Source organism: Radiomyces spectabilis, assembly GCF_025331425.1.
Source record: "Radiomyces spectabilis strain NRRL 2753 chromosome Unknown BYT42scaffold_8, whole genome shotgun sequence".
NCBI classification, from domain to species: domain Eukaryota; kingdom Fungi; phylum Mucoromycota; class Mucoromycetes; order Mucorales; family Radiomycetaceae; genus Radiomyces; species Radiomyces spectabilis.
Window position 1 is genome coordinate 449,324 of NW_026251933.1, and position 26,714 is coordinate 476,037.

The following is a 26,714-nucleotide window of genomic DNA, read 5'->3' on the forward strand; positions in this document are numbered from 1 at the left end:
ATGGCCCATCAGGCAGAATTTGTCTTGATTCAAGGAACATCGCCTTGAGCGTGCTGAAATATGTTCGTGCTGGCGCTGTTCCGGAATGATCATTGCTGCGAGAGTTAGCATACTTGGTGTTGTTGCGGGACGGCACATTTCAAAATGGGTTGCTTCCTAGATATCAGAGATGTGATCTCGTTATTATTAATTCCTGGTTAAAGATGGAAGAAATATCTAGAATGTTTGATTTATAAATAGAAAGAAAGATGATGATATACAAGTATAGTGCCAAGTTTCCAGACATGACAGGTGCGGCCAAAAATGGTTGCAGGTCCGAGCTGGCAAGTGATTTCCGAAAAGAGCATAGTCAATAAAAAGAAAGTCGTACCTGGATGCTTCTTGTGTGTTTCCTCACCTTTTTTTTCACTTTATTGCATCATGTTCTCTTTCAATCCGTTTACCCATTTTGCAAGTCCTGCCAAAACACAAGAAGACAAGAACCTTACCAACTTGTTGGAGTCCGAGTCCAAAGTCGCTTCCCAGTGGCTGCAGTTGGCACACAGTCGTCGTGTGTCTGCTAATCAGCTCATGACCTACGGACGCCCATTAGGCGACGATCTGACAGTAAATCATCGTTTGCTATGACTCGAGTTATGTCTATACATACTAATGGTTCATGTGTTATTCTCAGGACGTCACAACAAAGCTAGGCAACCTGTTGATCCAATGGTCCAATATCATGATCGATTTCTCAGGTTTGTGGGCGGAAACATTCGTTCAGGGATATGCCACCCCAATCTCATATTCCAACTTGCTTACAGACAGCTACAAACAGTATCAGGCTACCATGAAAACGATTGCCGAACGCGAAAGCGCATTGTATCCGAGTCGAGAGAAGAAACGCCGCTTACAGGAAAGCATTGAGAAATTGGAGGAAAACCATCCCGGCGCGGTAGACAAGCTCATGGATCTAAAGTCGCAACTTGCCGAATTGGAACAGTTTACCGAACCGGATGAAGTGGAAATGGCCAATTTTAAACGTATAGCCGCTCGTGAAGCATTCTATTTACTGCTCAATGGCATGCATGAAATGGCTAGTAAAACGGATATCGTTGCCTCCTTTGGTAAATACATTGTCGACGAGTTGGATGTGACTCCTGTAAAATCGAACAACGAACGACGGCCCTATCAAGGTAACTGATCATTTTTCTTTCCATCGGTTCTCTTTGGAAGCGCAAAAAGAAAAATTCTAAATAGTATGTGTAACACAGGCACGGAACAAACAAACCGTGTCGTTGAGGATGCCTGTCAAGCGATACAAGACTGGAAACCCGACAGTGCCAAAGTTCGCCGCACCTTGACATCTCATCACGGAAGCAATCCTTTGCTAACGCGTCGCAAGAAACGGGAAAATGGCACCGAGAAAGACCTGCCGCCAACACCTTTGCCATCGTCAGAAACGGCCGCCGAGCACGAACAGTCCGTCAGTGATTCAGAACAGTTGACGGCAAATGAGACTACAACTGCTGATGAAACAGCGGAAGAGGAGACTGTGGCAGAAGATGAAGATATTGATGGTGTTGACGCGTCAGATACCGTCGACGATCCATCTACCACCGCCGAGGAGGACATTTCTGGAGTCGCTCCTTCCCCTGTAACAAGCGAAACTTCTTTTTACAAGCCCGATGACGTCCGCGAGCACGAAACTGGTGAACCTTCTTCACCATTGCCGCAGGGCCCCGTATCCGAAGAATCCCACGGAATGCCACGATCGCCCTTACTCTCGCCTCATAGTCCCAATGTCGGCGGCTTCTCGCCTATTTACCTTGGGCTCCCAGAACATCAAAAGCTTTACCAATTTTACCAAAACTATACCCCGCCCAAGCCGTATGAGGAGATGGCCCAATTGCTGAGTCCTCATGCTGTCTTTACACCAGCCTATCGCCATCACGCTCACAGCAACAGCATGGATTCTGCAAACCGGGCCGATCCAGGAGGTTTTGTCTTGCCTTTTCAAAATCCAAACAACCAACCACATCACCAACGCTCCACATCCATTTCCAGCAATACCAGTTTCCACTCCAACAGTGCCCACGAAGATCACACCGCTCATTCGTCTGACCTTGCCTTGAGCAAAGATACCGAAGCGGATGCCTAGAATTTCTTGTCTACTTGTCTAAAGGGCAATCTTACAATAGAATATACCACATCTCATTATTTTTCTTTAATCGCTCTTCATGGAGGATGTATCATGATGGTGCTGCCATATTTGAGTTTTTGAAAATTGAAAAATGATAATTTATAAGAGAATAAAACGCTGATGCAATATAACCTGGTATCATACTGAACAAGTTACTTTCTCAACCAGCGACAACGGTAAAAAGGTTTCTTGAAGTATTGACGTTCAACTTAGGCAGTTTTAACGGCAAGCTATAACTTTTTGCATTGCAACCGCGCTTTTTCATCATGTGACGATGACTTGTCTTTTGACAATTTACCGGCTCTAATAAAATAAAGTATAAAAATCCCATCTTTTTAAATGACGCGCCGACTTTATTTTCTGGATCAAGAGACATGGGTGTTTGGAGCGACTGCAAATACACGAAAGCCGGTTTGACTTGGTTTTCTTTGAAATGACCTGACTTCCCAGTTTTGGGATTGCGTAACCTCGGGACACGAAAATAAGGTTAGGTTGCTTGACTGGGATTGAAATGAAGAGGTGACCAAAAAAGGTTATTTGTTATGTGCATTTTTTTTACTTGCTCGACTGGAAAATCCAAGTCGGTATGGGCACACTGTGTTAATGTTTACTCAAAATGTAAATATCAGGTTGCTCATGTTGTCAAACTTACGTAATGTACTACATCCATCAGGACAACAATGGCGAGACTCCTAGATTTTTTTGACTCCTGGCGGGGAATCAATACTGAAATCCACGCACAAAATGCGTGGTTTTAGTGCCTTTTGCCTATTTTCCCACCTTTGCGAAATTTCAATACTGCAAGTTAATTTTTCACCACTGACAACAATTGCCCTCTTTTGAATAATACTGCCAAACTAGCTATTCTTTTTTATTTGCGCGTTACTTTGTGCATTGTGGTTTTGAGAAAAGATTTCTTTTGCAGCAATTGATAAAGAAAACGGGGGGGTTTTTTTTCAGGTCCCATTGGCGCAGATGAATTTACCGATCTCTTGGGTCCCAAAACCCCAAGTTTTTGGACATCTCAGCAACGTATCCAAAATTCTGGGACCAAGAATTCTATGTGTCCCAAAAATGCGCATGGTGATATATTCGCCTAAGAATAGCACAGGTACCGACTCAATTAAAGGCACACAGACGTCTTACAAAAGACGAGAAAACAGACTTCACGATCGCTGACAAAAAAAAAGTTCATGGTTTCTGTAAAAAAATGGAGTCGACCAAGGTCCGTGATCGGAAAATCTCACCGTTTGGCTTTCAAAACGATCGATCGATGGTTGGCACACCAACGGAAAATACCAGATGCCTTTTGTCAGTTTCAGTGTCCCCGAAACTGGAGGTCACCGATCGTATCTTTTGCCTGCTATAGATAATTTTGTGCCTATCCACGTTTCTTTTGAGCTTTTGTAGAAAGTCCGTCGGGTTTTTTTGAATCTAGAGGAACCGTAGATTTTTTACGATAATTCAAAAAAGGCAAATGACAAGCTGGAGACGCTTCTGTTTTCGTGCAGTTGTTATTTTTCATCACATATGCAGGGCGATGATGAATTCATCGTGTGTAGAGAAACCATCTCTAATGTTCCATGGATGGGTTCTAGCTGAAACATCTTCCAACTGATTGTTTAATGCATTTTGTCAATTGAACTCGTAGTCTAATTGATTCATGCAAATCCAATGGATTGATTCTGCCGAAGCAACATTTTTGCAATGACGATTATTCTGTCGAGTTGAGCCGTTTTCACGTGGAAAAAGCGCCCAGATCTTTGGCGTTGATATGACAGATGCTGTCACATCATGGCCCTGGTACTTTGTACTCATTCTGCAAACCGTTTCATGACAACAGTCGGCCTTTCAGTGAAGAAAAAAAGACTAAAAAAGGCAAATGATCAACAATGCGATCGTTTTACATTTACCCGTCCTCTGTGCTAGCTCGATTGTGGTGGGGTGGAATGAAAGTTAAATGACAGATTGGACAGTTTTTTCTTATCAATAAGACATAGTCATCGAGCAAAAAGCGCTTTTGTAGCACCATCGTTAGGGTCACGGGTACCGTAACAACCTAGCACAGAAGCTCATGGAGAACTGATGTGTCACGTCCACTCACTGTGTGGCTGACATTCAAGCGGCTAAGCGATCTTTTAATGCCGCTCTCTGATTATTTTTCTTTTTACCTATAAAAGTAATAAGATTGGCTGACATTCAGTATAAAAAGGCGGATGATTTTTTTCCTTGGCATTCCATCACTCTTTCTTTGCTTGCTATTTTCTTCTTTTTTTCACATTTGTAAACTATTGCCCATATATCATTTTATTATCATTATCATTCCATTTTCTTGATTTTTTCTTCTTTCTGTTATCACCGATATTTATTTTACCTACTTGTTTTTTTACGTGATGTCTCAACGTTGTGGATTGCATGGAAGATCCTTTACGTTATCTGATTTCTATGCAAAGAAAGGTTATCATCCAATGGGCATGACATTTGGACGGTTCCCTTTTACACAAGCCGACTTGACCGATAAACAAGCTCTATCGTCCAATACCATGATGAGAAAATACCCAACGGAAGATCTTTTCGATCAAGAACTCATCAATAATAATCAAGATTTCAGTAGTTTACCGGCTAAAAAGTATGACTTTCGTTTCATTTCCTTTGCCCTTTTCTTTTATATTTATTGACTGATAAGAAAAAACATGTGTGCTAACTCGATTTATTTTCTTTTTTGTTATCATCGTGCAGAGTTTTAAGCAAGGCCGAACGACGGGCGGAGCATAATGCTATCGAAAGAGCTCGACGAGAAACTTTGAATAGCAAATTCCATCAATTAGCGCTGGCGCTACCCAATCTTCAAAGTTATCGTCGTCCTTCCAAAAGTGTGATCGTGGAAAAGGCGCTGGACTGGGTGAAACAAAGCTTGTCAAAAGAAGAACGCTATCGATACCAGATCATTCAACTGCAGCAAGAAAACAAGCGACTACTCGCCGAACTTTTGGCTCACGAAGAAAATCAGGCGCAATTAGGCAAGGCGACTCATTCCGGTTCTCCCACGCCTCAGGAAGCTTCTCTTTCTACACCTTCCTTGCCCTACAACAATTGGTTAGCCATGACTTCATACCCCCTGATGGATGATTTGATGATGAAGCCCGATCTTCTCGAGAATCCCATGGATAAACGAAAGACTCATCTTCTCGAAAGCAAGGCTGATTTCCAGCCTTCCGAAAAAGGTAAATCCGATAAAAGGTACAAATATCAAGTACAGACCGCGATTGACGCAACGTTCCAAATGCGCACTAGACTATTACCGGATGCCTGAAGAGTCATCGCTTACCGATCCTTTGGTCCCTGACCTGTACTGTAAGTGAAAGAAAAAAAAATTCCCATCCCGGCATCCAACCCCGTTTTTTTTTTTTATTCAAGGCTAATGTTCAATTGGAATAATTTAGCTTTTCCCTTGCGTAATAACGACAACGCTTTCATGGATACCACTAGTGGCTGGTCCACAGTGCCAACGAACAGCATTTCTTGCCAGTAACACAGCTGATCAAACTGTACAGTAGCTGATTGTTTTTTTTTATGTATCCTTAGTATCACCGATATATTGTATTTTTTTTTTTCTTAAAAACGTCCTTTTGAAAATAGCAGCGCTGATTTTCCTAACATTTTCCGGCTTTGATGAATGAAGTAATATTAAAGTTTTACCTCCCCACCCTTGCCTGAAAAAATAACGCATCTCACTTGTCATTGACCGTTCGGGAATCTATCATTATGCACCTTGGACAATAAGCTTTTACATTTTTGAAATAGCATGGCACTATTTTGCACTGTCGCTGGAAAGTCCCAACGTCATTGCGCAGCCATCTAAAATAAGCTATCCCGAAAAAGCATAGATTCACGAATGACACCATTATTTACGGTCAAAATGCCATACCTTAATTCTCTGTTTTCCGTCGCCCCCGGCACCGTATCTGCCCGTCCCAAAACTCATGCCTTTCATCCATTCAACTTTTTATCACCAATAATCAGTATCCAACAATCGAATCGTGATGCATTCGTTAATGTTAAATAAGAAACTACTGCTTCATCCAGCCATTCAGACTCGTTTCAGTAGAATGGGCTCGCCCTTGATAGGAAACAAACCATTTTCTACCAGTTACACTAACCTAAACACGAACGAGTAAGCGGACACACCATGTTGGGTATTTGTGCTCTGTGTTTTTTGCATCGGATATGAGAGACCGAAGTCTCGGCGAACTTGGAATTACAGTAACTTATAGTACAATATCTACGGCTGATGAGCGTGTGGCTGCCACTTTAGCTGTCAAAAAATCAGCATGCACCTGATGATTCCAGCTGCTGCAAGTGTCTTGAAAGGTGCAAGTGGAAAAAATGCTGATTGTTCAGAATCCCCATTTTCGAGATATGGAATTGTTTTCCCATTTTCCCGGTAAATAATACGTCATGAACCACTAGATCTAGATCATCTGTTCATTGAATGTAAACGGTTAGTGATGCAAGCATCTTATGATTGATTATATTACGAACGATGTTCCGAAGCATTGGAAAACCAGGATGGGCGTTATGAATTATCATAGCTCGGTTCCTAACCTTTTTGAAATCTGAGGATGCACTTTTTGTTTTCCAAAGGTTCCAAAAAGTTCTAAAGGATATTTACTGAAGTACGGAAAAACTATTCAATGCTGTATTGTGACATGATTCGCTGCGGGGCTTTTCATCCGCGAAGACAGAACAATTGCGGGCGAGATGACAAAAAAACCGATGTTCATTTAGAATTCCCATGTTGGACGAAAACGGCAAATGTCTCCATGGTATTCAAACGGCCAATGCCAGGATCAGACGTTACGCGATAACGCTTGGTGTAGTGGTACAAATGAATCATTAGTGTAGGACCATTTAGAGTTAGAGAAACATGGCATGGCCATCGAGGATTTTCAGCGATCGCAATGTTATTATTGGCCCAATAAGCCAAAACTCTTTCCGGGACATAAAGTTACTCGTACTTCATTGGATGTGGCATCACAAACTTTGTGTAAATCGGCATTTCAATACCTCACTACTGGTCTCTTGTATCAACAAACTGCTTCCAGAACGTCTATCGAACAAAAAATGGTAGAATTAAAGCTTTTCTGTAGAGAATATGCTACAACTTCTTTTACAATTCGAAAGCTGCATCCATTCTATATTTCCTATTATAAATCAGCTGTATGTATCCAAGCAACTCGTGACAATAGTAACTGGGAAGTCCTTAGTCTCTCATGTCAATGCAACGCTCTCACTTCAGGAACAAAAGGACCCGTTTTAATTACGATGGACAAATTTTGTCGGGCATCAAATATTGAATGTCAAGCGAGATGAATAATCAACCATCTTCCAAGATGGTCAACCTTTTAGTTCGGTTCCTCGTCGTTCATTGTATCCTATGATGTTATTCAGTTTACATTCCATGTAGGTTCTTTTTATCGTTCGCACTCCTGCGCCTGTCTCACTAATATAATATTGTCCATAATTGCCATGGTAGCACCTGCACCTGCTGTATTAATTGACATTGACATTAGCTCTGAGTCTCAGCATCTGAAATGATATAGTGCTGAATAAGCCCTCGAAAATCCACAACTTTCAATAAAGGGGATGGTTCTCATTATGTAGTTGACCGTCACTCATACCAGAGCTGAATACAGCATTGTCTCATCCTATCCTGTTTCGCCTTGAGCAAGCATGTCAGTTGCTTCTGGAGAAAAAGAGAAACTCGCTTTTTATGTACATATAATCGTAAACGGGCTGTGTCAATTCTGTTGATCAAGGTTTCTCGCCCATATTACGATTGATCTTCTGTCAAATTTCCATTCAAGCTGCCATACCTACGGTATCCATGCTCAAAGCTTCGGAAAGACGCATAGGCCAACCCCTAGTCATCCGATGAACCAGCTTTGTTATTCTTTACTCTTCTGGACATAATCCATAACGTGTCACCTTGTCAATATCGTCCACAATGACGTGGTGACCCGTGAAATTTAGGATCCAGTCTCCCCTACAAAATGTAATTTGTAAAGGCCACATTCTGCCACTGACCAGCTTATCTACAAGACGACTTGAGTAGCAGCTTTTAATTAAGGCAAATCGTATCAACATGTAGGATACTAAATCGTACATCAATATTAAGGCAATATTTCCTATCTGCATGCAGACAGTATCTATCGCGAAAGTGATACGTTGAACTCTCAACCTCAAGATGGATCGTGTAAGCTTGCATTTCAAACCTGGTAGCTTATCTGGCATTTTCTGAAAAACTAGCACTATGGAAGATAATATTTTCTCCATCAATAGTACAAAATGCTGTCACTATGGTACTATCAGATACACTTGTCAATGCTGTTTTATAATGGTGCATGAGGACGTATGCAAATGACCTCCAAATGAACTGACTGTGCCAAGTCAATGTTTTAGGATAAACGGTTTCAATTCAAAATAAACAATCAGCTATGAGTAAGAGTAACAAATACGAGAAGCAGCTTGACAGGGCCAATTTGCAGTGTCATTCTTGGAACGCTGAGGTCCGTCGATTGCCAGAGCAACGGGCATTTTTTTTTTTTTTGGTCAGGGCCCAAGGTTCGGATTTGCGCGGGGATATTCAGACCCAGCAAATCAACAGTCTCAATTTTTGTTTATTTGGATATTTTGACCGTCCCAGCTTGAAAGGTTACCTTGCAACGCAGCGGTTCGGATAACATACACACACACCTTTGCCATGTTGAGCATGAACAGGGGAGGTCTCTTTGGCGCCTTATCGGCGACCTCGTCGGTTATTAGCAATGTATTTACCAAGAACACGGCTCTCCCTCGTGCTGCGTTACCCGTCACCACTGTCCGTTACGCTTCCAACTTTTCTCCTCGACGAACGAAATATCGCAAGTCGCAAAAGGGCAAAATTCCGTTGCCTACGGGCGGATCGACCAAGGGCACCACAGTGGAATTCGGTGATTTCGGTTTGCGCATCAAGGAAGGGGCTCGTTTAACCGCCCGACAATTGACGGCCGTTCACAACACGGTCCGTCGTAAAATCAAACCTGTCAAAGGATCACAAATGTGGATGCGAGTGTTTCCCGATATACCTGTCACCAGCAAAGGTAACGAAGTCCGTATGGGTAAAGGCAAAGGTACATTTGACTACTGGGCATGCCGTGTACCGCTGAACCGCATCATCTTTGAAATCTCGGGCATGCGTAAAGAAATCGCCAAAGAAGCTTTCCGTCTCGCGAGTCACAAACTTCCCGTTAAAACCGAGTTCGTCGAACGTGGTGCCAAGAGTGTGGTCGGTGCAGGCTATGTCGCCCCCGCACCGGCATCACCGAAAACCGATGAACCATCATCGTCATCGTCGCAATAATACTTGTCACCATTTTTGTAGAATGTTTTTTTCTTTTTCTTTTCTCTCTTCCACACATTGTAAAATATCAAATAATGACCAAAAAACAAGTTCATTAGAAAAGAAGGGTGTCACAAATAATAAGATGGTGATGAAGATCATAGATTATCATAATAATAAGGAGAACAAGCTGCATTAAGGGTAATATAAATAATGGGGACAGGGAGATGGGCGTTGATCAGTTTTTCAAGAATCACACTTGATTTTTTCTGAAAAACCGTTATGCGTTGCCAATGGTTACACCGACAGGAGGAAGATGGACATGATGAACACGCCCCTCTCGGTTGTCCAGGGAAACCATCGCCTTGGCAAAGTCGTTGGCAACCAATGTGTGAGTCTGAGAATAATTCAGTGGTCGCGGCGTGCGGTCTGTGCTTTCACGTACTTCCAAAGAGATCCACAACTCGTAACGAAGTTCAAAAACATGTCGTGTGTCGGAAGAGGGGATCGTGCATGGGCAATCGTGGGGGACTTGCAACAGGTGGTTGTAATCGAATATCAACTGCCTGTAATCCAACACGGATTGGTTTTTATCCATGTCGGACACGGTATCATTTTGAAAGACCACATCCGATACACAGACGGTCGTCGTCTCGGCCGTTTCAGAAATCCCTGCCGTCATCAAAATACGCTTCACCAACTGCACGTGAACACCGACAGAAGAAAGAGTGCGCGCCATGCCATTGATCAAGTGAATGCGAAGATCAATGAAGGATCCTCGGAGAAATGCCGGCTTGGCTAGTTGCGCACAGCACTGGAACCACTTGCGGTGGTCCAAGAGGAAACCCGTAGCACACAAAAATCGCTTCAGCCAAGAAGTGTATCGTACGTTGGGGGGTGACAGCAGTACGTCGTCGTTTTTGCATTTGATTTTCACCTGTCTCCGAGACAATAAGGCGGTGCCGCTAAAAGCGAACCAGGGGCCTTGCACTGTACCATTATCACCCACATCGTCAACGCATACCGTCGACACTAATTTCATCGGTGCCTTGGCGTAAACGATACGATCGATACCTGTGGATTTGTCTTTGCAAAGTAAAAGAGCGACTACTTGGTATTGAATAGGGAAATTGGGATGGTCGAATGAGGAGGCCAGACGACGATGCGATGGGATACGAAGGCTGAAAGGGATGTGATGCGTGGCTGCGTTCAGTTCGAAACACGTAGAATCGTTTTCATAGCAAGCTAATGCACTACCCGTGACGCTATCGCTACTGGCCACTTGTCGAAGAAGACTTTCAATTTTCTTGTGAAAAGCCGTTTTCGGCTTCTGGAGAGGATGTTTCCCCAACATGACGGGCGCTTCTTCATGTCTCTCCTCGCCTTTTCCTGTTTCGGATCCCGTTATTGTCAGCTGATGATAGTGCTTGTCATCGTGGCTTACAGACAGCCGTTTCTGCTCGTCGCTGTTTCTCTCAAGCGCGGTTGGAACGGAACTTGATTTTTTCACAATACGCATGCCAGTGTTAATAACCGGCTTATGGATGAGATAGTCAAAAATGCCAATGGGTAGAGCATGATCACAATCTTGGCCATGGACCTGAGCGCTGCCGTAAAATACAATCCGTAGGTGGTCCACTTGAAGAGGGCACGGCGTATCAATCGTGAGCGTCCCCGAAACGACATCACCCTGACTAAAGATCGGTTCTTGATTCTGATTGGATTCCGAACTTTTCAACGTGACGCTTAGGCGGGGGATCGTCTTATCGACAGGCACGAGCACGTCGTCATCATGTAAACGATGATATGACAGGGCCATCAGGGTAGGTCTGTTACAAGTCAATGAGAGTCACTGAAGAAAAGAACGAAGGCCCCAGAAACCTAAAACATTGCCTTTATTATATAGTAGTTTTATCCATGACAGGGAGGTGCGTGCGTGAGTTTTGGGTTAGGAGGGGTCCAATGAGTTAGGAGTTGCTCACTTTTTCTTTCCTGCAAAATTTTCCCACCCAGTAACGCGGAGTTTGGAGACGACGTTTTACCAAATCAGGAAAGCGAAACATGTATTCGTCATGTTCACGACATACCATCTCACCACGCGTATTTAAAAAATCGAATGGGCTATTGCGGGTTTGCACTTTGTTCTTTGTTCCATTATCTCTACACAAAAATTTCTCCCCAGTAATATGTTTTCTCGAAGCGCTCGATTGTTCCCCACTACCCGACAAGCCTACACTCGCATCCTCAGAGCCGGCGAGCCCGAAGGTTCGTGTTCTATTATATAACGATGATTTTCTTCGATAGTAGTTGGCTCAGACTAATGTTGTCGTTCAAAAACATAGAGGCTAACCGACAACAGCGATCCGGTCCTGGCCTTTACGCTGCTGCTGCTATGATTGCCGTCGTAGGTGGTGTTTACTTTTTCTGGGGTACTGAACGTGCCGCCACCGGTAAGTTGACAAGAGATAAAAAAGAACCTCGGGAATAGGCCAATGTCTCACTTGCTTTCTGAATAATTTCTAGCCAAACATGAGACTACGGCCGAAACAAGCTTGAAGGATCCTAGTGCCCGACAGAGTCCCGGTGGAGGTGGTTCCAGAATTTAAAAGGTCTACGCATGCCATCATCATTCATGATTCCAAAAAGATACAATGATAAATAATGTGTAAAAAGCTGAATCTATTAAAAAAAGAAATAAAATGGTAGAGCTGTACAAAGGTTTAAATCTATGGAAATGGAGCTATCGTGTACGTGAATGTGTGTGTAGGATGGGATAGCATTAAATAGTACAAGTAAATGAATGCAAAAGTGATATTAAATTAATGTGTCGCGGTTTTAGACCGAGCGCGAATTTGAGGTCCCCATCGGTAAAACGCAAAAGGAATTGGAACGATGGCAAGGCTGATAAAGGCCAGCAAAGTACTTGCCCATTGATTTCCCAGGCGATGGTACATTTGCACAATAAATAGAGGGAAAGCGGCTCCTCCACCACTACGAACGACAGTTTTGGCCGCCAAAGCCGAGGTGACATAGCGAGGAAAGCAATCGATGATGTAGTTGTTGGCGGAATAATACACAAGCACCATGCCAAAACCAAATGGGATACCAGAGGAAGTGGGACCGATCCAGTGGACCCACGGATACGATGTCCAACCGAAGATGAAAAGCGAGATAGGGACAAAAGGAGCGGCGATCATCATTCCCGGCAATCGATCTTCGGGTGTAGCCACGCCTCCAGCTCGGTTGGCACCAGCGCGGCGATAGACTTTTTCCAAAACGGGCGTAGCGACCAATGCAAAAGCAACACCAATGAGTACACCGATAAAGGTCAGGCCGATTTCACCGTCATTCATATGATGGACTTCGCCAAAAATAATAGGGTACGCAAAGAAAAAGGCATACAGAAGCGCATAGATGATGGCAATATAACCCGACATGAGCAACAAGATTGGTTCCGTTACCAGCATCTGGAAGGGACGGATCAAGTTGGCGCGGATCAGTTCTGACAGCGGCACAGGGAATTCTTCTTCAACGGTGACGTACGAGGGGTCGCCTGTCTCCTTTCGCAGATGCTTGGCACGCTTCTGGAGCAGGGTGGGAGCATATGTTTCTGGCATACAACAGATAATGATCCACATCACACCAGCAAAAATCATATTCACCTAAAATGAACAAAAGAATTTGGTTTAGTCTGTGTCTTGTCATTTTTAGTATTTTTGCTATGTCTTACCCAATAAATCCAGCGCCAATTTTGGGTACCGACAGAGATCCAACCGCCGACCAAAGGACCAAGAACAGGTCCGGCGTACGGGGCAGCCGCGAAATATGCAATAGCATTACCTCGTGTTTCGGTGGGGAACAAGTCACTGATGCTTCCACCGGCCAACGTCAGCGAAGCGGAAGCGAAAAATCCCGCAAAGAAACGACACACCAGCACGGTTTCGACATTCTGGGCGACAGCGCAGGGAATGTTGAAAATGGTATATATACCAAGCGAAATGACATAGATGGGTTTGCGGCCAAAAAGTTCAGAAAGAGGACTCCAAAGCAGAGGACCGGTCATGAAACCAAAGACCATGAGTGACACTTGAAGCGTGGAGACTTCCATGGAAACACCAAAGGTATCAACGACACCCTGAAGACGACCGGTAATCACCGAAGAACCAAAAGCGGCAGATACCACAAGACCGGCAACAATCATGGTATACAACCATCGATAACCAGTAGACCAATTGTGAGGGTTTTCGGGATCGTCCACTTCCCAATTGACATAGTTGACGATCGCTCCCTTTTCCGAATCATGGGTGCGGTGTTGGTCGAGATCGGTGTGCCTTGATGAATACGGTACGATGGATCGCGTCCGTACGATACCAGGAGGTAACTGGTCGTGTACTTGCTCACGAATTGTGCTCACATTTGTCTCGGTCGAATTCACTCGATGCATATCGACCGTCAAAGGTTCCGGGGATGAAGACATGGCAGAAAACGAGGGAGTGAGTGAATCAGGGAGGGATATATGAGATAACAGACGTGCGTCTTTTCTTTTCTTTTTTTAAAGATGACAGTAACAAAATCAATTGTCGGATCAGCGTCCTTATATATTATACGAAATGCTCTAGACCATATAAATTAGATCTTTGCATATTCTATGATCCGGATTTTTTTTCATTTCATTTTTCGGGAGCGTTCCATCGTATAAGGGTTTATCCGTCAGCCCAAGCAACGACCGGAGCTTAAAATCCGTCGTTAGGCAGGAGTGTCCTCCGAATCATTGGCCCGTGAACCGCCAATACCTTTTTCACGCTGTCTATTACTGTGAATCGGAACTGGCCATCAGATCGTCGGATAAGCGACGGACATCCCTGCAGGGAGACGTAACACAAAAACGAAAACAGTAGCGTCATTATCTTTATTCTGATATTGGACAGGAGGAAGGCTTCGAAAAAGTGGGAGTGTGACAGCCTTTGCTTTACTATCGTTATAATGCGGGCTGCGGACACAATTGTCTTATTGCATGTGTAAAAAGACAATGACGTGTAATATGAAGCTTAAAATTACTTTTGTTTCGCTTGCAAATTCCGGGGATGAAACATGGAGACCCAAAAAAAATTTCGGCAAAAGGTCATGGCGGGCCAAAAACCTACGCCATCGATGTCTCTTTGACGAACAAATTAAACTAAATTCCAACAGGTAACCAATCTTATTTCAGCATTTTTACCATGCCGACATACTTACATAATCTCCATGCATCTCAAAAGTTTTTTTTTAATTCATCAGACGTAGTGCGCTTTTAAAAGTGTTGCTCTTGGGTGCCTATTGCTGCACGTGTCTATAGGAATCTGCGACTATGCGCTTGAATAGCTTTTATGGTCATGAGGATATCCGGAGTTCAGGGTTTATTTACAGTACTGAAGGTGGTTTGCATTGCATTGTTATTTCATTATCATGACGGTAAAAGAGGCTCGTCCTTTTCGATAATCTAATGAGGCCATATACTTCTTCCACTCACGCCGGGAAATAACTGAATAAATTACTTTACGTTGTTTCTGTCCAAAATTTACAATTACCTGGTATGAGCAAAGCATGCAGTTTTCGGAAACAATGGAGTGTGGACCGCAAGTGATCCGTCGCCCCCGCTCTTTTGGTTGGCCAGAAATCGAGACGGCCATAAAAAACAGTCACAAGACCATCTTCTTTGGAAGTGCGATTCGCTTAAACTGCGGAGATTGGCGTTTGTGCGATCGATAAAATGAAGGGACCAAAGGGATTCCTTGGAAACACTCAAGACGGCAAGGTTGTTTCAATGTGAATATGAGAAATCTTTGGTAGGCGGTATCCACTAGACGCGTAAAAGTCTATAATTTTTTTTTTCCTCTTTATTTTGTTTTGGCATACTTTTTCCTCATATAACAACTAACCCAATGCCTTTCGGCAAGCTACTTGCTACTGGACGCCGACGTCTTGCATTCATCGGCATTCGGTGGTCGTTTGACGACATCTTGTATGAGCTCGATCGAAAAAAAAAACTAATCGTTTCCTTTTTCATCAGTTATGATATAAAAATAGCCAATATTTCGACCCTATTTTGAGAGTGTTTTTCAGTATGTAGATTTGTCTGGCTGGGTCGCAAGTAAGCCAGCCGATCCTGCTCCGGCTTGGCGTACATGTCAAAAATATATTGCTGGAATAGGTGTCCGTACAAAAGCAGGTCGTGACCGTTTTCTCGCATCATTAATTGGTAGCTATACCATTGCATAACCATGATATTATGACCAAGATCACCATGCGGGAACATCAGGACATATTGGAGAGCATCATGGTACTGGTTCATCTCGCTGATACGTCGAAGCTCACGGCTTCTCGATCGGAGCACAATATTGCGGCTACTATTTGATTGTATTGTCTACCAGAATCACTCCCGCTTCGCTAGCCGTGGGTGCTTTGTATCGACGAACATCAGGAGCGTCTTCCACACTTATGAGCAGTCACACGTCTAAGGCTCCTTCAGAAACTTGGGCCATTGACTGCAGCAACGGTACGAATGGGTTGACTTCGGTAAGCAGACCTCGTAGAATGAGAAGGGTGGCATTTTGCAGATAAAGTGCCACAGCATGTCGGTGTCCAAGTCGTGTGTCGGAATCATAAATGTACATTTGGGCAAACGCAGGGGTATGACTCTCGGTTGGCGGAAGTAGACCACCGATTTGGTGGTAAATGCCTCCTTGAATACGGTAGCAGTAGGCTCCGTTGCGATTGTTGGCCACGAATTCATCTATTTGGGCGCCTACCGAAGTAAAGCTCAAATTCGTATTATAGGCGCGGATCTGCTCACGGAAATCCCGTCCTTCTTCATTATCGCTACGAAGGAGACGGGCGATGGTTGCAGGTGTAGGCTCCAAAGGTAGAAGCACAACGGAACCTTGGGCACAGCAGAGTTGGAACTGCGGATTGGAGTTCGATCCAGATGAGCTTTCTTTGGCCCACATGTGTGCCTGACAGAAATTGCAGACAACATTCATGCGTCCCAAGGTATGTCTACAGGGGAGCTCGGTATCATCAGTGGATACAGGTAATCTACGGATGCGTTCCGCAGTATCATTGTCGTTTGCTTCCCTCATAGCCAGTCTCCTCGGATTCAATGGGAAAGCTGAATGGCTACTTCGCTGATATCCCACTTGCTGGCATGTAGAGCAACGAACTTCTACCGATCCTTGGGTCGTAGCAACATTGGGTTGTTGGACGCGTCTAGAATTGTTGGGATAGTTTCTCGAGGTCGAGCGAACATGTCCTGGAAGACTGCAAGAAGCGCAAAAAACGTTTGAGAATAATATAGGGTGTTTTATTGAAAGAACTGAAAGGATGAGCAAATAAAAGAGTTACGGAATAGAATCAATCTTGCCGTGTAATGCGTTTTGTTAGATTGCTAAATCGAATTGATGTATCATGGTCTAGAAAGGTATCTCCACCGCAGTAAATCATGTAATTCATTTCGTTTCAATCAATCATAAATATTTGTTTTAAAATTACCCAAACAAAACCCACTATGTAGCGGAAACCCGACGTGGCTGATTTGTGACTGAATTAGCGCGCATAACTTCCCAAACATTTTAATAAGGTGGGAGGTCCGTTGCGTAGTTTCAATGTAACCCAATGGCATTTCAATATCGGTGGTTCTTCACAGCACCTGTCGAGCCGAAAGCGCCACATCCGTGACCGTTATTTTTATTCACAACGACTTCGGCGCGCACCGTAGATTTGGATCCCCGTCACGGGAAGTGCTCAATAGGGAACAGTGACCTGGCAACGATGAACCTTCCCTCTTCTTTCTGCACACATCAGGTAGGTTACCTATCCATCCATTGCATCTATCCATGGCATCCATTCATCCATCACACACACATCACTTGCAAAAGTCTATGGACTACTTGCTAGAGATTCGATGGCTTCTATGAATCCCTTCTTTATTGGATGGACACTCATTTTGGAAGCTCGTGTGTTTGCTGTCTTTTTACTGATGAATGATCTTTTTTCTTTTTCATTTTCCTTGTAGCGCAGCTTTCTTATTAGCCGAAAATGGTCAGAGTCTCCGTCTTGAACGATTGCTTGAACAACATCAACAACGCCGAAAAGCGTGGCAAGAGACAAGTTCTCATCCGTCCCTCTTCCAAGGTCATTGTCAAGTTCTTGTCTGTCATGCAGAAGCACGGTAAGCATGCATTTCTGGTTTTCTTCTTATTTGCTTGGGAAGGGAGGAAGAGGGAAAAACAACTTTCGTTGTTTTTTCCTTTCCGTAGTATAACTGGCTGTAAGCTGCTTATCCACACAGTTTATGGCTTTTAAATCTACGGTATAATAACATTCAAGATCTTACACTTGCGCAACTTGTTTCTGTGTTGTGGCTTGTTTAAATCAATGAGACATTTTTTCGTTTCTCGGTTGAATCAATTTTTCATATGAGAACACGATGACTGATGCTTTACTATGTTTATTAGGTTACATTGGTGAATTCGAGGAAGTCGATGATCATCGTTCCGGCAAGATCGTTATCCAGCTCAACGGTCGTCTTAACAAGTGCGGTGTCATCTCTCCCCGCTTCAACATCAAGGTCTCTGAACTCGAGAAGTGGACCTCCAACTTGTTGCCTTCCCGTCAGTTCGGTTACTTGGTCATGACCACCTCCGCTGGTATCATGGATCACGAAGAAGCCCGTAGAAAGCACGCTGGTGGCAAGATCCTCGGTTTCTTCTACTAAATGCATTTCATCTTGGTGTCCCTTTGTTAACTCGAAGAGGCAATGCATCCTAATAAAATATTGAAGCTGTGTGTTACACGTATCCAATTTTGGCTTTATTTTTTATTTTTTTGGGGGGGCAGAGAGGGACGAATGGAGGGGTTGTCAAACATGACAAAGAGAGAGAGAGGTATAATACTATGAAATATCTATTGTTCTGATTCTTCTTTCTTGACGCGATGATTGAGAATGACAAAACCGATCAGGATTAATACACTGCCTGTAATGGTAGAGGTGGGCACCATATTGCCTGTGACAAAAACATCGACGACGGCTACGGCGGGGACCGTAAGCATCACACCGACAGCGGCAAACACCGGGTTCACCAAAGCAATGACACACATAAAACTGGCATTATAAACAAGGCTCATGGAGGCCACGCCGAGAATGTAAACAAAAGTGCGAAGATCAGGTAATTCGAAACGCTCGTAGCCCGTCAAGTGTAACAGGGGAATGGGAATCCATAACAGCAAAAGTGTCATGACACCAATAAGTCCTGTTACAAAGTTGGCAAACAAAACAGTGGATCGGACCGGAGAAGCGTATTTCTTGTAATAGACTTCGTAAAATCCATAGGTGGCGGCTCCCAACAGGGCAACAAGGATACCAAGGATGGAATGATCGTCGGTATCGTCGTTCTCATCGCCATAAGCCATAGCAAACACGCCCAGCATGCATAGAGCCACCGCCGCGATCTTGGAGGCGACTAATTGGTCGCCGAGCATGAATATGGAAAACAAATAGGCAAAGAAACAGCTTGTGTTGTAGATGGCTGTCAAGTTGGACATGCTGGTCAAATTCACACTGACATACCACAAGTACGCTGGGACAGTGAGAGCGATCGCCACCCAGATACTTTTGACGACAATGAAGTGAAGATCGGAATACTTTTCGGAAACCGCTTGCTCTCGCCGCAGTTCGGCCAAGGATCGCTGGATGTGTTTCCGACAAGATGCCGCTGTCTCTTTGACGTGATACATCAAGTTGAAAGGTTTGTCTGGGGTGGCCACGATGCACTCGGTAAAGAATTGAATTGGCAGCATGAAAATATAGCAACTGTGGCCGACATAACTAACATGGAGAACTTAGGAGGTGCAAAATCACATCACACAAAAACGCAATCAAATCATACTGGAAAAAATAAGAGGAAGCAAAGATAACCTACAGAATAAAGTATGGCTTTTGATAGCTTGTAGTTTTCTGCACATACTGAGCGAGTTCTGTCTGCAGGACAAAAGAGATGATGCACACCGCCAGCATAAAAGTGGCCACCAAGGAACGGGATCGCTTGGGTCGGTCGGTGGCGGGCAATGGTTGATCATCGACAGGAACAGTTTGGTAAGTTGCAGATGCCATGACGAATGAAGTGGTGGACGGGTCGGTAACGAGAAAGAGAAGGGCAGGCAACGGTCCGAGAAGTCGAACGAAACCTTATTTCCGCAGTTGAGCTTTTTGTGTTTCGAAAGAGACGTAAGATGTGATGTGATTTGTGTGTGTGGGGTGGAGTTAAGGGGCGGAAAAAGAGAGCTCAACTTGACTTTTTTGTACCAGACCATTCTCGGTTTTCAGGACCCGACAAGAAAACCATGCGCTGCTTCTTATCGGTTGCGCTTCTCGTCGTCGTTTGGCTGTTCCGTCCAACCTGCCAATCGATGCGTGATTCTGTAATTTATTGTCATCTGAACAAGTATGACTATAATATATTGATCATCGGATATTCCATCACTTTGGTCGGGTTAATCCATTGTCAGCTATCCAATCGAACAACTTTCAGGAGAGGGATGATGTATTTTGTAGGATTATCAACAAGTCACTTCTTTTTCTCACTTTGTTGCTCAGTTTTTCTGTGAGCGAAACACCAAACCAAGGGTGCCTGGTAAAACGTAGAACGCAGATGACACAAAGCAAGATGGTTTGTGAGTAACCCGAATTATGACGATGATATAAAGGTGGTCATCATGTATACCTCGTGCATAATAATATTACGATACGTCTTTAGTCAGCTTTCAAAAGTGAGCAGAGCAGACACACCATCGTTACTTTTTATAATACTGTCTTTTTTTTTCCTTTTACCATCACACGTATCCTTTTCTCTATCGAATAGAGAAAGTAGAGAGTGAACTAGAAAATAGTATCTTTGTCATTCCTATTTTACGCCTATAAATTTTCTGCAAAGATATTCAACCATCGTATAAAAAGATCTAGCCAAAAAAAGAAATACTGAAGAACTTCACAATCTAGAAAAAACACAACGAACGATTAACAGCCGTATCTTACAGTAAGCTCACCTACCAGTAGATGGACAAATGGTAAAAGGACATACAAGACATCGATGCCTCGCCAAGTTGCGCATGTCAGTTACCATGATTTCATGGTGCCTTGAGTAATCGGATTCTGGGTAATATAAAAGAAAGTCTCCATTAAGGTTTATGTGATACTCATGCTTGTGTTCAATTGTATTTTGGTCGTTATCACAAACCAGGGAAGGCACTATCAACCCAGCTGGCGTTGCAAAGTACTCTACCATAGCAGCTATGCATCGCTGCTTCACCATCGCAATGTTATGCATAGGACCAAGGTAAGGGTGAAATTTTGCGACCAAATATCTGCCATACCACAAAAGTTAAGAAATGACTGTCTTGGTATCCTCACGCAATATTACCATACCAGGAAGTATGAAGTCATTTCATAGATCTCGTAATCAGAATTATCTCACTCCAGCCAATGTAACCCTCAAACACAGCATGTGCACCACGAACAATTACCTGTTCCATCAGTATAGTATAACCACGTCTCTTGACAAATGTCATCCTTCAACAAAAGTATAACTGGGAGAATTTGTTAGGCGACTACATCTTTAGCCAACATTATTTTATTTTATGAACCACTGCAAGGCTCCCATCGTAAGGTTCACATGCAGATTGGACAGCTCGAACTTGTCGATTATCCAAATCGAAACTCAGCCGGCTATAAGGAAGATGGTATCTTTTCTAACAATGTCGGCTCCGTTGCGTTCACAAAATAGACTTGACATCGGACCAGAGACTTCAGCATCGCCACAAGCAATTCGCCCTTCGACAGCCAAGATTTTTTATTGTGACACCGAAATCCAGCGCTATCTTGACATAATGCGGAATCCGGGGAATTATCATTTGCCGACGCATATGGTGTCCTTGCGGCAACTGGTTTCGCGATTTGTCGACGAATCCACTTACCTGGCGGCCATGAAGCATTTGACGCCGAACCATGATGCCGGCCACAGTCTTCAATTTGTGTAATATGCCCCATAATGGCTACGGCTCGTCATCTACATCAGCCAGCAAACTGACATCACGATTTCTGCAGTCTCTAGCTGTCGCCGTCATGTTTAAGAAACCGGGAAATTTCAGTTCAGCAATCACGGCATATGATACTGCGTCAACTGCCCGCAGCTATAAAAAACAGCAACAGAGTTCGAATTGGAGCGCTCTTGAGAAGTTTACAACAAGCTTGCGAGAGCATCAGCATATTCCACCGTTGGTACTTGCAAATCTTGTCAACTTCGGGCCCATGGCGGACTTGGCTGGACAAAGTTTGTCGGCATGCAACCAAAAAATCACCAAAGATGTACTTTCGCGCCTGACAGACCTTTATTCCGCTTGAAAGACGTTCATATATTCGTTTAAAATTGTCATAGAACGCAAGGCTATGGGTTTCCGAGCGATCCAGCCAATACCCACTACATCCACGAACCTACACTCTACTTCATCTTGTTGTATTTGTATATGCATATTTCAGTAGTTCCATTGTTTATATAAAATGTTGGAAAGACGTTGGCAAGAAATGAGACTGTGGGCCTTTTTCAGAGATTCTCGAAAAATCGGAGGAAGTGCAGCACTTGACTTCTTTTTTTTTCCCTTTTCCTTCACTTCCACATTGAAGGTTGTTATTGTGCTCCCTACGGCTGCCCGCCTTTGTAGATATGTTTGGCATATCCCCCAAATCATGACGATCGGATTACCGTACCTTTCGCGGTACCTGCGTATTGTCCGTCCCGTGTTCTTGTGTGGGATGTCAAAACTCTTGTTCAGCACTTTTCACATTGACGTGTTGGCATCTTCTTGGTATCCTGCTTCACTGGCCTACATCAACTTTTTTGATCAGATCGAATCACCACAAGAAGAACCCGAATCGGATGATACGCTGCTCAGTGCACTGACCAGATATACGACGGCAAAAGATCCATAGCAACATACAGACGTTCCTATACGCCACATATTGGCGAATTGGCGATCGTCCAGTACGGTCCGGATGCCACCGATAGATGCCTATATCTCGCCATTCGACATGCTGGTGCGATCAGCTATGATGCAGGAAAAGCCGCTATCGAGTTCCAGGAACTTTACCTGTCGCTGTGTTCCTACGAGCTACTCAAGGCCATTGTATGCAAACGATTGTCTCGAGGGGACGTCCGACCTTCCTCAGCGGAGGACATGCTGGCGTGGTACCAGATGCTTCGAGCCGAGTATCTCGAGGAATTAGTGAGGCACACACTGTATCAGCAGCTAGATACAACAGTAAGGGCCTTGGTGGGGTACAACAGGTTCATATTGTCGAGCAGATTTGCAGCAGCGGAACCCTGACAGTGAAAGGACACAACTCCCAAATCCGATGCATTATTTTTTATTTCTTTGTAACACGTCCTTTGCTCGCCTTTGTCGCGTCTCACACTTTTATCGGTTCAGTATTTGCATCGCTTCGTCACGCTGTCCGGTAAGGCATCTCATTTAGTGTATTCTTATTTTTGCATAGTCGCTTATCTTGCTGCCTCTTTTCGATCTTTAGCAGTATCCTTTTATTTTTCTTTTATTTTAGGATAAAATGACACCTAAGCCGATTAAGGCTGACCATTTTGATATCGGCGTTGCATACGACCGGAGAATGTCTTGTTATAGTGTTACGCACATGTTGAAAAGTGGCAACTTTTGTGGACTCCAGCGATGTTTTTAGAATTGAGTTGATACATAGCGGTGAGCAGATGTAGTGGCAAGTGTTCACATACTACGAATTTCGTCGTCGTCACCGCCTGTAAAATATTTTTCATTCATAACTGCATGTACCGTAAATGAACAATACAGCTCTTCACTCAAATAGTAAAGGCAAGTGAACAGAAGTTCTCGATCATGGATGATGCCACCTTTCAATTCTGATATCATCCGGTCCCTATTTTTCCTGTACTTCGACTTATCCTAAAGAATGGTATCATGATTCTTGATTGCTTCCTGTCCTTCCGTGGAACACTGTTCTCTTTCTCTCTTTTTTTGTCTACTGTGCATTGCAGCTGATGTTTTGAGGCCTCCTTATTCGGATGCAAGAGACCACAAAAGCTTCTTGTAGTACCGCGTCTAGGTTTACGGTCCTTTCACATTTGGTTTGAAGACATGAAAAGTTTTTTGTTTGCTTCTTTGAGTTCTGCTCTATTACCACTCCCCCCCTTATTGTTTGGTACATCGCAGCTAATGCGATGATACTTCTCACGAGATTTCCCAACAGTGACTGGCTCAACAGCAGTCCATCAAAAAAGTCTATAAAATGGACATCCCACCGCGTCTGCCAACGTTCTTTCCTTTTCCTCGAACCTCCATTCTACCTTTCAAGGTCATCTTTTTCTCCGAGGTTGTCTTTTTTTTTTGCATTGAAGTGAAGGTAAGCTCAAGGCTGTTGATTCCTTTAAGAATAGAAATTTGTAATTCTAAATATGATTTTCCTATAATAGTTTATTCAACTGGCCGACCATCGACGGTTCCGGCGCGTGCTCTCCACGTTCGACAAGCGCTGAACAGTACTGCGTAGTCCGTCCTGGCCCACTTGGTTGGTTTTTCCGGGAAACGAAGGCCTGTAGATGTTTACAGGTAAGCCAGCTGCATTCTATAGTCATACTGACTTGTTTTTCTATTTTTCGTCTGTCTGACCACATTTTTTGACTTATGATCTTTTTCCCAATTTGTTTCGTTCAATCTGATTTCTCATTGGTTGCTTCTCCATTTTTTTATTGGTCATTTGAACACCGATTTTTTTTGTGACTTCAAAAGTTGAATAAACTGTAATCGAAAGTGGCAATCAAAAATCGATAAGCGGTTAATTCGGTCCCCGTCCAATATCAATGGGTGACAGTATAGCTCACTAGCGTTCCACCGACTGTGTCGACAAAAAAAGTAATCATTGAAGACTATTCTGCAGAATAGACACATGCCAAAATGAAGGTATTTATGAAAACATTGAATAAGAAATTACGACATGATAAAATTTTGTGTTGTGATTGGTTTATGATGCAAAGAATGATGAAAAAACAGAAATATCGGTGGGGAATTGGTTGTTTTCTTTTTAGGATGATTGAAGATCTTGAATAATGGATTCAACGTCTGAATAAAAAGAAAGCGATCTTAATGCTTCTTTTTCGGGAATCGAAAATGTGACTGGACGAGACGACGAAGAGCTGCTTGAAGTAGATGAATGAGGGGTATGATGCTTTGCAGATAACAGTCGCTATTTTAAGTGCACAGAATTAGTAAGCTATGGTACCGTTAATTATGATAGCAGGAAATGACTACTTGCATGAATAAACTTTTGCTTATAGTTTTCAAAATCAAATATTGCCATGTAATCGCGTGCCTAGCATGAAGCAAGGTCGAGTGAGCGTTACTTGGATACATACTTCAAGTGAGAATCCGAAGCGCTTACTTTGTGGAGAATAAGATCCTCAAAATCGGGGCCAGCGGATGAAAGCTCCTTTTGCAAGATATCCCAACGCTCACGATCCAATCGACACTGATGCATCCGTTCAAATAACTGTTGTTCACGGGTATGGATATCATCATGCGAAGATGAACAAGATTCTTCCGAACGATCGACAGAGACCAATGTTCTGGTGGGCACGGAAGTTATGCTTTTATCTGTCTCTGGTTGTTGCTGTTGTTGTTGGGTATTTTGCTGAGGTTGAATACGATGCCTCAGGCGGATCCACCGGCGCCGTCGTACAAAAGATCGAAAATGTTTGTAATTTCCTGTCAACACAAAGATCTTTAGTAACCGAGATGGCTAATCGCGTGGGTATGCATAGATGTATGTACCGTGCCATGCCGCTCCGTGAAACTTGAGAGCGTACTGCCACCCAGCTATTTCAAAAGTGTTAGTTATGAAGAACCAACCTCCATAGGTCATCTTCAAATCTGCATAACGTACGACATTGCATCGTACTGTGGCAAAATCATCAATGCAGATAAAAGAAACCAGATTCTTTTTTTTTTACCTTCATCGACATCGTCCGTCATGTCAACCATCCAGTCTTTGCTGACCTAAAGAGGAAATCGATGAATAAGCTATACACCGTATTACCAAAAACGATATTGCGTGATTTTTTTTTACCCATTCCCACGTGGGATCCGGCAATTGGTATGTCTTTGGATCCATAGGAGTGTATCTAAATCATCCAATAAGCATTCATGCAAAGTGTGGTGAATCGCCCGACGAAAAGCCATGCGTACCTCATATCGGCATCGCACCATGGACTGGGATCAAATTGAAGCAAACTAATCACGACAACCTAGGTGAGACTGTCAATTCATTTGAATCATACAACCGCCAATACTTGCGTTTTCGAACTGTAGCCAACTGTCCATGAGCTGCAACGGGAAAAAGATGGGGTGAGTTTTACAATGATAATTAAAACCGCCCAAAGCGCAACTCGCTGGTCAGTTTTAGACCGGTTTCACTGACCCTCGTTGACATTCGTACAAGATGTCGTAGACGTATTCGTCTCTGGTATGGTCATGAGGAGGTAACGGGGGTAATGGTAATGAGACTTGTCGATGCTTCTGAACTCGAGGTCTATACACCAGTTCTTTCAGCGATTTGCGAATGCGAAATGGACGCTGAGCAAGCGCAGAGCGTTCATGGATAGAAGTGGTCATACGAGGAGTAAGAAAGAATTACAGCGTTTTGGCAACAATGGTTTTGAAATTTCTTTGATGTTTTTAAACTGAGAACAAAAAATTTCGGCATGTTGTATCATTGAGGCACCTTTTTTTTCTCTATTAGGCCCGTTTATCGCATGATCCCCAAAATTGTCAAACGAAGTGATACAAAGAGCCCACTTATGGCTGGAAATAATAATGATGATGAAAAAGCGCTGTTTGGTGCAGAGTCCTTCTTTTGACATGTATTGCCTACAAAAGATTACAGAAGAGCAGAAACTCACATTCCTATCCCACGGATCATCGACCCTTAATATGACTGCATGCAAGACTAACATCACTTTTTCCTTTTTTTTTTTTTAGAATATCATTGTCTCCCTCATGGTCATTTTTTCATTGATTATTTAG

General features: G+C 43.4%; 11 protein-coding genes across 11 annotated transcripts; 7 read left to right on the forward strand and 4 right to left on the reverse strand.

Moving 5' to 3' along the window:
- Positions 1-420: 420 nt before the first annotated feature.
- On the forward strand, positions 421-2,140 carry BYT42DRAFT_546786 (Eisosome component PIL1-domain-containing protein; the record flags this gene model as incomplete). The annotated part of the gene is made up of 4 exons (XM_051565908.1): positions 421-606; positions 674-737; positions 804-1,175; positions 1,254-2,140. The coding sequence occupies 4 exons, from the start codon at positions 421-423 to the stop codon at positions 2,138-2,140; spliced, it is 1,509 nt and encodes a 502-aa protein (XP_051422180.1).
- Positions 2,141-4,421: 2,281 nt separating this feature from the next.
- Positions 4,422-5,910, forward strand: BYT42DRAFT_573276 (uncharacterized protein). The gene is made up of 4 exons (XM_051568706.1): positions 4,422-4,811; positions 4,922-5,406; positions 5,477-5,536; positions 5,626-5,910. Exons 1-4 carry the CDS (start codon positions 4,576-4,578, stop codon positions 5,712-5,714), a joined length of 870 nt encoding a protein of 289 aa, XP_051422181.1. The 5' UTR covers positions 4,422-4,575; the 3' UTR covers positions 5,715-5,910.
- Positions 5,911-8,945: 3,035 nt separating this feature from the next.
- Positions 8,946-9,584, forward strand: BYT42DRAFT_594130 (ribosomal protein L16p/L10e-domain-containing protein; the record flags this gene model as incomplete). The annotated part of the gene is made up of 1 exon (XM_051570746.1): positions 8,946-9,584. The coding sequence occupies one exon, from the start codon at positions 8,946-8,948 to the stop codon at positions 9,582-9,584; it is 639 nt and encodes a 212-aa protein (XP_051422182.1).
- Positions 9,585-9,739: 155 nt separating this feature from the next.
- Positions 9,740-11,679, reverse strand: BYT42DRAFT_573278 (uncharacterized protein). The gene is made up of 3 exons (XM_051568707.1): positions 11,577-11,679; positions 11,470-11,491; positions 9,740-11,386 (listed from the first exon to the last, which is right to left on the reverse strand). Exon 3 carries the CDS (start codon positions 11,380-11,382, stop codon positions 9,844-9,846), a length of 1,539 nt encoding a protein of 512 aa, XP_051422183.1. The 5' UTR covers positions 11,383-11,386; positions 11,470-11,491; positions 11,577-11,679; the 3' UTR covers positions 9,740-9,843.
- Positions 11,680-11,749: 70 nt separating this feature from the next.
- On the forward strand, positions 11,750-12,169 carry BYT42DRAFT_614848 (uncharacterized protein; the record flags this gene model as incomplete). The annotated part of the gene is made up of 3 exons (XM_051571896.1): positions 11,750-11,828; positions 11,906-12,013; positions 12,087-12,169. The coding sequence occupies 3 exons, from the start codon at positions 11,750-11,752 to the stop codon at positions 12,167-12,169; spliced, it is 270 nt and encodes an 89-aa protein (XP_051422184.1).
- Positions 12,170-12,382: 213 nt separating this feature from the next.
- BYT42DRAFT_498037 (major facilitator superfamily domain-containing protein) lies at positions 12,383-14,007 on the reverse strand (the record flags this gene model as incomplete). Its single annotated transcript, XM_051564538.1, has 2 exons — positions 12,383-13,225; positions 13,294-14,007. The coding sequence occupies 2 exons, from the start codon at positions 14,005-14,007 to the stop codon at positions 12,383-12,385; spliced, it is 1,557 nt and encodes a 518-aa protein (XP_051422185.1).
- A 3,373-nt stretch (positions 14,008-17,380) lies between these two features.
- BYT42DRAFT_573286 (40S ribosomal protein S22-A) lies at positions 17,381-18,402 on the forward strand. The gene is made up of 3 exons (XM_051568708.1): positions 17,381-17,402; positions 17,614-17,769; positions 18,056-18,402. The coding sequence occupies exons 2-3, from the start codon at positions 17,637-17,639 to the stop codon at positions 18,313-18,315; spliced, it is 393 nt and encodes a 130-aa protein (XP_051422186.1). The 5' UTR covers positions 17,381-17,402; positions 17,614-17,636; the 3' UTR covers positions 18,316-18,402.
- Positions 18,388-19,988, reverse strand: BYT42DRAFT_573290 (uncharacterized protein). Its single transcript, XM_051568709.1, has 2 exons — positions 19,520-19,988; positions 18,388-19,425 (listed from the first exon to the last, which is right to left on the reverse strand). The coding sequence occupies exons 1-2, from the start codon at positions 19,708-19,710 to the stop codon at positions 18,504-18,506; spliced, it is 1,113 nt and encodes a 370-aa protein (XP_051422187.1). The 5' UTR covers positions 19,711-19,988; the 3' UTR covers positions 18,388-18,503.
- A 1,525-nt stretch (positions 19,989-21,513) lies between these two features.
- Positions 21,514-22,208, forward strand: BYT42DRAFT_573293 (uncharacterized protein). The gene is made up of 2 exons (XM_051568710.1): positions 21,514-21,628; positions 21,700-22,208. The coding sequence occupies exon 2, from the start codon at positions 21,718-21,720 to the stop codon at positions 21,994-21,996; it is 279 nt and encodes a 92-aa protein (XP_051422188.1). The 5' UTR covers positions 21,514-21,628; positions 21,700-21,717; the 3' UTR covers positions 21,997-22,208.
- A 130-nt stretch (positions 22,209-22,338) lies between these two features.
- Positions 22,339-24,429, forward strand: BYT42DRAFT_605729 (uncharacterized protein; the record flags this gene model as incomplete). Its single annotated transcript, XM_051571131.1, has 4 exons — positions 22,339-22,406; positions 22,592-22,910; positions 22,937-23,106; positions 24,110-24,429. The coding sequence occupies 4 exons, from the start codon at positions 22,339-22,341 to the stop codon at positions 24,315-24,317; spliced, it is 765 nt and encodes a 254-aa protein (XP_051422189.1). The 3' UTR covers positions 24,318-24,429.
- A 492-nt stretch (positions 24,430-24,921) lies between these two features.
- BYT42DRAFT_546794 (uncharacterized protein) lies at positions 24,922-26,303 on the reverse strand (the record flags this gene model as incomplete). The annotated part of the gene is made up of 8 exons (XM_051565909.1): positions 24,922-25,005; positions 25,075-25,397; positions 25,464-25,508; positions 25,542-25,562; positions 25,643-25,688; positions 25,759-25,813; positions 25,878-25,922; positions 26,110-26,303. The coding sequence occupies 8 exons, from the start codon at positions 26,301-26,303 to the stop codon at positions 24,922-24,924; spliced, it is 813 nt and encodes a 270-aa protein (XP_051422190.1).
- Between the last annotated feature and the right edge of the window lie 411 nt (positions 26,304-26,714).